Source organism: Zalophus californianus, chromosome 7 (assembly GCF_009762305.2).
Source record: "Zalophus californianus isolate mZalCal1 chromosome 7, mZalCal1.pri.v2, whole genome shotgun sequence".
In the NCBI taxonomy this organism is placed as follows: domain Eukaryota; kingdom Metazoa; phylum Chordata; class Mammalia; order Carnivora; family Otariidae; genus Zalophus; species Zalophus californianus.
Window position 1 is genome coordinate 68,941,881 of NC_045601.1, and position 9,600 is coordinate 68,951,480.

Genomic DNA, 9,600 nt, shown 5'->3' on the forward strand with positions numbered 1-9,600 from the left:
GTTAATCAGATCTAAAATTGGTAAAATCATATGTTCTTAACAGTTGTCTTAAAATACTTTCATATCTTTATTTAAGAATGCAAGAATGGGTGACGGGGGCACCTGGGTGGCTCAATCAGTTAAGCATCCGACTCTTGATTTTGGCTCAGGTCATGATCTGAGGGTCATGAGATCTAGCCCCACGTCGGGCTTTCCACTGGGTGTGGAGCCTGCTTGAGATTCTCTCTCTCACACTCTCAAAAAAAAAAAAAAAAAATGAATGCCAAGAATAGCATTTTTGCTCTTTAATTTTAGTGCTATAGTGTAAAATTTACGTGAGCTCATTTCTACTTAATAGATTTCATGATACACTGTCATGTTCATAGTGACTGAAAATATAAGTAATACATTTCAATGTCTCCTCATGAGTATGGGAGCCATAAACTTCTTTTTGTATAATATGGTTTGACAACCTGAAATGGAAAGCCAGAGACCAATGATACTCTGGTCATGATTCTCTGTAACAAAAGTGTTAAAACAGCAAGATGAATTCAAGCTCTGAGTTAACTCTGACAAAAGGACACTGAAATTTTCTAGGCCATGGTTTAACACTTATTTTTAAAAGACCATTGCTTTAGTGCTATAAAAACATATCACAGTCACTGTCTTGATATTAAGATTTGATTTAATTATGTGTTAACAGTTCTGATTTATTTTCAGCCTCTAGCACCATGCCCAAACTCCAAAGAATCTATGGCAGTATTTGAACAGCATTGTAAAATGGCACAAGAATATATGAAAGTTCAAACAGAAATTGCATTGTTATTACAGAGAAAGTAAGTTATCTTTTATGAATAAAACACTATTTTGAGTTTAAAATATGTTAGGGTGAAATATTGTTGGGAGACATGAAAACTTTGTAATTTTTAGAACTAATCGTTAAGCATAGTTGACCCTTGAACAGCTTGGGGGTTGGGGTGCTGAACCCCCACTCATTAAAAAATCCACATGTAACTTTTGACTCCCCAAAAACGCTAATGGCCTACTGTTGACCAGAATTCTTACCAATAACATAAACAGTCAGTTAACACATATTTTATATGTTATATGTATTATGTACTGTGTTCTTAGAATAAAGTAAGCTAGAGAGAAAGTTTTATTAAGGAAGTCCTAAGGAAAAGAAAATACATTTACAGTACTGCACAAAAATCCCTGTATAAGTGGATCCATGTAGTTCAGACCCATGTTGTTCCAGAGTCAGCTATATTTCCAAGTTGGAGGTTTTATGTGTGTTCATCTTTAAGTTTGAAGCAACTTTTGGCTATTTTTCATGCAAAACTCAACCCTTTGACTACATATATTAAAATTAAGGAAAATAAACTGGTGTTATTATAAACATGTTTTATGTTCTAAGAATTTTAAAGCTAAAAGCTGTTTAGATTTATAAAGATTTATTATTTCCTTGGACATAGATAAAATTGATTTATTAATACTCAGCTGTGCTTTATCTTAAAAATATTTTGTAGATACATTCTTTCTAGGTATATGTTTAGGAGAGAGTGTTTTTCTGGGGAGTTTTATACTCGTGTTTTTCTGAGAGTTATAAAGAGGCTGCCTTCCTCCTCCCTTTTTTAAGAAAGCCAATTTTCATACTCCTTCATTTGAAATTCTTAAAAAACAAAGGAAAAACTTCAGTTTTCTTAAGCATGATCCTCATGAAATTTTATACCTCTGAAGCTGAATTATTGTGGTAACTGAAATGAAGTGCTATAGGACAAAATCATGGCAACTATATGTATACATGGTAATAGGATTCCCTCTGTTTATTTTAATCTAAGTAAATGAAAATTTCTTGCTTCCTGAAGTAATTTGTGGGAAGTTTTGTTTGTAGTAAAAAAAAAAAAAAAGCTCCTTAACAGTTTACTGTTAAAATGATTTCAACTTAGTACTTTAAAGGCTATATAGGAAATAAATATTAGAGTCTGCAAATTGTGAAGCTAACTGTAGAACTGTTGACGCTTTATGTTAAAAAAAAACAAAGCACCTCTTTCTTTTACATATTTAATCTATACTTTTTTCATATTTGTTCATTTGAAAGAGGAGTTCTGTGTTGGAAAAAATAAATGATGGATTGAAGGAATGTGATAACTGTGACAGTTTTATTCAATTTTAAATACTTTAAATGAGAAATAGTATGAGAAAATCATCTAGAGGCTTTTCATTAATTATTCAGTTATATCCAGTAACTTCACTTTAGGAATAAATATTGAACATCTCCCAAAGTTTATCAGGCTATAAGTCTCTAATGGTCTTTCTTGAAAATGTTCAGAAAAGTGAATAACTCATTTGAAAGTGGCACTTTGTATTGTTCTCACTTTTAAAATAGGAAATAGATTTAAGTTGATAGCATCTATTTTAATTAGCTTGCACATGTTTTATGAAGCCCCCACTTTGCACTGTAGTTAAAGAAGACTGTGACTTCAAAACATGAATAAAAAGTTCAAGAGTTAAAAGTGGAATGTGAGTGAATGATAAAACATCATGTTATTTTCCTGGGGTCAGAGCCCTTCCCCAGCCTTTTTTTCTTCTTCCTGCACAAAAGGGATACCGAATAAAATGTTTTGAAACTTTTATTATACCATTTTATCTGCATTCACTAATTATTGAAGTATAGTTACTTACGAAAGGATTATGGTGTTTGTATGGGTGCACAGAAGAGTGAGTGATAGTTTCCATTCTAGCCTACAAGTATGTTTGAGTAGTGTACATAAGATGCATAATGATCAACCCAGAATAAAAGTCCTAATAAGTTGAGCTCATCAGTTATTAAGGTATGAATTTTTCTGTCATGTACAATATTTTATTATGTGGTATTTGTTTTTAGGCAAGAACTAGTTGCAGAACTGGACCAGGATGAAAAGGACCAGCAAAATACATCTCGTCTGGTACAGGAACATAAAAAGCTTTTAGATGAAAACAAAAGCCTTTCTACTTACTACCAGCAATGCAAAAAACAACTAGAGGTCATCAGAAGTCAGCAGCAAAAACGACAGGGCACTTCATGATCCTCTGGGACCTTTAAATTTTAAAATATGCAAAGAAAGACTTTTTTTTTTTTTTTTAAAGAAAAGCCCTTATAGTGACAATTCATGAGTGTTAGCTTTTGGGCGTGTTCTGAATGCCAACTGCCTATATTTGCTGCATTTTGTTTCATCGTTTATTTTCTTTTTCTCATGGTGGACATGCAATTCAACTGTCTCCTTGCATAACATGGGGGCATCTGTGACTTGAATAAGCAGCAGTTCTCAACTTCAGAACAGATGCAGTGAACCATGGCTGTATATGCATGCTCATTGTGTGAAGGCTAGCCTAACAAAAACAGGGGGTATCAAACTAGCTGCTATGTGCAAACATTGTCTTTTTTTCGAGGTGGAACCTCAAGAATGATTTTGTTCTTGTATCTCATCTCAAAAAATTTTTTTTCCAAAAGATGGTATATACCAAGTTAAAGACAGGGTATTATAAATCTAGAATAATCAGTGGTACATTAATAGAAATGCAGAACATTTAGGGATAGTTGCAGGTGAGGGCTCTGATGCCAGCATCCTTCAATCAGTACTGAACTTAGTTCTATCCATAAACTATTGAAAGGTAAGTGGCGGCTGCTGTATTTAATAAAAGCATATTTCATTGGACTAAAATTTGATTATGATACATTGAACAAAGTGGAACCCTTTTTTTTAAGATAAAGAGATTTTTAATTTTGTGATTGTGTGTATGTGTGTTTAAACTGTAAAGATTTTATCACTCTAATATTAATATCTCTTAAATGAAATTAAAAGGTAAATGAACACGGTCCAGCTTAAATGATCATTCCTTCCTGCAGTGATTATTGGATTGTTTTAGTGTATATTTGAAAAACTAAAGAGAAATAATGGAAAATGGAAATAATTGCTCCAGCTAAAGGCTTGGGCTTAGATTTCTTTTATGATACCAAAAGAGTAAAAAACCTGGCAAATCAGGAGAAGTTAGTAAGGAAGTTAAAAAAGTAAATTCATCAAGTATACTATTTATCAACATTGGAAAATTGATTTTCCTTGCAAGCCCATCCTAGAATGCCTGCTGCCTTTCAACACTTTCAAGGGAATTTCGACACTTATAAAGAGAAAATTTATATTGTTAACTTATAATAACTTTGCTACCAACGTACTTTGAAAATAAAAGTAATAAAAAAACTTCATTGAAATAATAGACTATATAAGCTCTATTTTTTCAGTTGGTATTAAAATCACATTTTGATACCAGTACAAGGTGTCTTTTAAACAAGGATGTCATCAACTTCATTTTTTATAGCATTAATGTTTTATGAAGAGAAAATTAAAAATGAAAGCATAATTGCTGTGATTATTAGAACTATATCATGATTGTATTGTAGTTTTGCTCTGTTTCAGATAAGCAAGTTGATCTAAGAAGTTATCAAAACTATTCTTAAAAATGCTAAAGCAGGTAACTTTTTCTTCTGTTATTTTTTTCCTCCTCCCAACTGAGTTTTATAATGTATTCCTGTGTATACAAGCAATAAAGGTAAAAGACAGTTTGTACTAAACTGTGTCATTTTTAGCTTCCTCAAAATGTAGTTTTCAGTAAATAAATGTCTACCATTACTTTATTTAAATAAAAGAAGGGCTATCATTCCCAAATAATTTGATTACCTAATTGAAAGTCTACTGGTCTCAACACATCAGTAGTAAAATAAAATTGGCATAAAAAATAACTGTAGACTAAGGAAAGGTATAACTCATTCATAACATTGCTGCTTGTGATATGTATGTGTCACTCCACCAAAAGGGACCTAGTCAGTGTTCATAGACTTTTCTGATTATCTCAGAGCATGAGATATTCAAGTGTGGATGCTAATGCTCGACCTTTCCATTAGAATTTAGCATTATAGATTTCAGATTTTATTCCTAGTCATTAATGTGTTTTTGCTATGTATTACATACTTAAAGGGAAAATATTATTATTACATGCAATCACTTCATAAAAATCTCCAATAGGAAAATGGAAGAAAATAGTAAGTGTTAAGTCATGGTGCCAAGTGCAAAAAAAGGCTGTTGAACGTTTGCTTGTTTGTTTACAGTTAAGTTCCTGGGGATTCTCACACTGTCCTAGACACTGAGTGTACTTCAGCCTACTTGGTTTTAAAGTTGTGTTGAAAAGCTCATACTTTTTAAGTCCTGATTATCCTTAATGGGAGAAAAGGGCAGCAGGGATAATTAAAATCCACAGCCAGTTTTATCCAGCATCCTCACTCATCAAACCTTCAAACAGATTTTAACGAGCCAAATTTTTTATTTATAAAAAAGTTTTACTTTTTATTCTAACCCTCATTTTTGGGTAGAAATAGTGAACCAGACAAGCAAGTGGATTAAAGGCCCTCATGTAAGAAATTCACAGTCCCTAATTACATTTCATTTTTTCCTCAAGGGAAAGAAAACAAAGTCTAGAGAGAGACACTCCTCAGCATTAAAAATAACTTTTTTTGAGTCGAATGAAAATCATTTAACATTACTTTATAGCAACGTGCCTATTGAAGAGATTTGCTTAAAAGTTGTTTACAAATGTTTGACTCTTTTACTCAACCATTTTAGAGTATTTGTTTTTTTTCCTCCCAAGTTTCTTCCGTGTTCCTAGTTTCAGCTCCTGCTTGTAGCCAGATATCACAGGCCTTGCCTATGAAACATTTTTCTTTCTGTAAGTGTGTGGTTTTCAGCAGTCAACTCCTCTCTTCAAATGGTAGGAAGTCCTACTTCTGTCATTTGGAACATTTTATGTAAAACAATGTAATGCAGAAATCCTTGTGCATACTGTATACTTGAAGGAAGCTTTTTAGATTTATTTTTGTTTGTAATAAAATTCAGATTGTTATTCTAAACTTGTTTATAAAAATGGTTAATGATTTATATCAGCAAATGAGCTATGGGGTATTCTGCTGTAGCAGTGTGTTTACCTTACACAAAATCAGATAAAAACTGAAAAGTGAGTATTCTCAAAATACTCAACACAGTTGTAATCATGATTTTTGAGAGGCTAAGTGACAGGCCAGTTAACATATCCATCTATAACAGTTCACATTTTTTTGTTAAATGGGTACTCTTCACAATTTCATTAAATAATGATTTATATGAAGCACAACATTACTGAATGATTCTTCTCATTAGAAAACTGATTTCCTGTAGTATATCTACATTACTTTAAGTATAAGTGAAGCTCCTGTGGCTAATGCTGAGTTACATGTTCTCTTGAGTTACATGTTCTCTTGAGTTACATGTTCTCTTTAGTCACATGGTAGTTAGCTCATATTTCCATTTCACAGATGGAAAATTAGGCTCCTAAAGGTTAAGACTTGTTCCTGAGTCTGCTTTTCCTCCATCATCTGTTTTAGGCAGAATCTCAGGCAAGGGGACTCTGTGGCCACTATCAGCCCATGATGTGAAGAAGAGCATGAGAAATGCAAATGATGGGGGGAAGATATGAGGTCACTTGCAGGCACAGAGGCTTTGTGACCACTCTGTAGATCACAACAAAGCCAACACTGAGACCCACACATGTCTTCTAAACCCAAGTCTGTGCTCTAAACCACTCTGCCATACTGTAATTTAAAACTTGCTGAGTGCTTCAGCTTTCACATTCATTTATTCGTTGAGTGGGGTGTCTTCTTCACTCTTCTACTCCCCTCAGCTGAAAGACATGCTAAAAATGGAAATACAAATAATGATACTGTAAAGCTAGGCCTAGAAAGAAGACTTGTTCTCCATCTCCACTCTCAGGAAAGGCTTACTCCAGGCTTTTTCATTTTTGGTTTGTCATTAGTATTTTTGTTTTTACCTTTTTGTTTTTTTTTTAATTGGGATATAATTTTTATACAAGAAACTGCATCCATTTAATGATGTTTAATGCAGTTTATTGAGTTTTGACATGCTCTTACACTCGGGAAGCCATCCAACAAGCAAAATACATACTGAACATTTCCTTCCCAAGGTCCCCTATGCTCCTTTGCAGTCCTTCCCTCCCTTTACTCCATGCCCCAGACACAGTGCTTTCTAACAATAAAAATTTGTTTGCGTGTTCTACAGTTTTAAACAATGAAATCATTCAGTATGTACTTTTACTTTTTAAGCTTTTTTTCTCCCTCTTGAATAGTTGTTTTAATTCCTTTGACAGGAATTTTAATTAAACCATTCCTGGTGATACGTGAGAATCTTTCAGTATCAGTCTTCAAGAGAAAATGGGTTTGAAGAGGCAATCAATGCATCCATTGTGGCCAGCTTGTGTCGTGTTATCTTCTGAAACACTGAAGATCACTTAATTTTTACATTTTTACAGGACCCTAATACTTTACTTAATTTATTTATTTCATTAAATAATGATTTATATGAAACACAACATGGTATATAAATTACTGAGTGATTTGGGTTGTTTGTTAAAGTAAGCCTGTTCCTCTCTGCATTAGGTGTTAGAAATGCAACATGGACGTGGACAATAACATATTGGTAGGTTCATGGTAGTTTTCAGCAAATACGGTTGATCAGTGTAACTTCTTAAAAGTTCTTCTTTTCATTTTCATTTAGATTGCGGCTGCTGTTTTGCTTGCTCAGAAACCCGGGAAACTATATTTTAAGTAACCAAACAGTCTTCTGTATATAGTATTTGATATGGATATCTCCTACCGATGCTGTTGATGGTCCTGTCTGCTATAGAGGTGCCCATAGAAATAAATAAGATCACCCTGATAGCTCATGTACTGCTTACTGCCAGGGTCTGTGTTCCTTTTCTATCAGTAATTAGTATCTGCTCTCAGAGTTTCTCATCCCTACTGCCATGAGGTCCCACCAAAACTGAGTTTGTGAAATGAACTGCCCTTCATGTCAGTTTTCTCAGTGAAGTCTTTGAGAATCAAATGCTTATTTAACTTTGTCTGAGTTTCCTGGTGCTTTTTTAAAGGTTTTATTTATTTGAGAGAGAGAGTGCATAAGAGGAGGGGCGCGGTGGGGAGGGGCAGAAGGAGAAGGGGAACTCAATCCCAGGACCCTGGGATCATGACCTGAGCCGAAGGCAGATGCTTAACCATCTGAGCCACCCAAGCACCTCCATGGTGCTTTTATATTTCCAAGTAATGAAATGCATTTTTTATCCTGTAATTTAGTGGTCAGTGCTCTCTTATAGATGCCATATGACATCAGGATAATTGCTTTGAATATACCAGAAATCACTGAGCAAATGCTGGATATTTATCTTCTGAAAAATAAAAGTAATGTACAAATGCAGTTAACTTCTCAGACTTGTTTTTATTCTTGTAGATACCTCCTCTTCAGTTATTATAGGAAAAACTGCATTAATCATTGATTGATAAATTTACTAAATTCAAATTAGAGCCTGAAGAAACCTGAAAATGGGTGTAACTTTTTTTATGTTTGAAGAAAAAATGGTGATATTACCTCACACACCTTTTTGACTTTTAATCCGTTTCCTATAAAGATACTACCTAATATCCATCTAAAATGTCATGAGCATATTACTTGCAAAAATCGATAACCACTCTTGTTTCTTCCATGAGAACCTTTTAACAGATACTGTTTCTTTGAGAATTGGAAACGTCTTTATTCTCTAAGCTGCATATGAAATTGATAATCTATATGCTTACAATCTATTTCAGTACATTTAGGCTGTTATATATTAGTACATTGCCTCACAATAATCTTAAAAATTCATACTAAAACTCATGTCTGACTACATAATTCTGTCTTCCCATTCATGATTCCACATTTTATGTACGGGAGGCTTTAGGAAGTGGTACAAAGTTCCTTGGCCTAAGCTGAGTATTTCTTCCCTTTTTACTTTCTTTTGCAGCCATATCAGAAAAGTCTCTAGTCTCTGTGCTCCATGTACCCTGTGATTCATAAGGACCTAAGTTTGGCTGCTGTCCAAAATAATAGCTTTAAACAAGATAGCAGTTTTTTCTTTCTCACAGAAAAAGTTTAAAGTAATATAGTAGCTTTGCTCATTTGCCTCGTAGCCAAAGAGGAAAGGGAAGGGGCAAGAGCAGCGAAGGTGCAGTCACTCATGCTCTCATCCATTTGCCGGAACGTCGTCACATGCATTTACCCTACCTGCTGGGAGGCTGCGAATGTCTGTGTAAATGGACAGCCACAGGCCTAACTAGACGGTCGGCATTCAGTTAAGAATGAAGGATCAAAAAGATTTAGAGGACAAGTAGCCTTCACCACAACCCTCATAAGGAAACGAGACCACGGCCACCTCTACGCCCTCTGTCCTCCCCTCTCTCCGTAATATGGGAAGTAGGCAAAGCTGGCCCCTCACAAGAATGCACAGTAGTGTCAAAATCCAATCAGTATGGTGTGCTTAAAGATTTCCCTGTATTGGGCGCCTGGGTGGCTCAGTTGGTTGGGCGACTGCCTTCAGCTCAGGTCATGATCCCGGAGTTCTGGGATCGAGTCCCGCATCGGGCTCCCTGCTCGGCAGGGAGTCTGCTTCTCCCTCTGACCCTCTTTCCTCTCGTGCTCTCTATGTCTCATTCTCTCTTTCTCTCAAATAAATAAA

General features: G+C 34.7%; 1 protein-coding gene across 2 annotated transcripts in view; it reads left to right on the forward strand.

The window, feature by feature from the left end:
* Positions 1–4,228, forward strand: part of MAP3K7 (mitogen-activated protein kinase kinase kinase 7) — a 67,185-nt gene extending 62,957 nt beyond the window's left edge. The window contains exons 16-17 of one of the 2 annotated variants that reach the window (XM_027601916.2): positions 700–815; positions 2,864–4,228. In XM_027601916.2, coding sequence (XP_027457717.1) covers positions 700–815; positions 2,864–3,044 — 297 coding nt within the window. In that variant the 3' untranslated portion in view covers positions 3,045–4,228. The remainder of the gene's footprint in view (positions 1–699; positions 816–2,863) is intronic. The other variant, XM_027601917.2, reaches the window with a different exon arrangement.
* Positions 4,229–9,600: the final 5,372 nt, after the last annotated feature.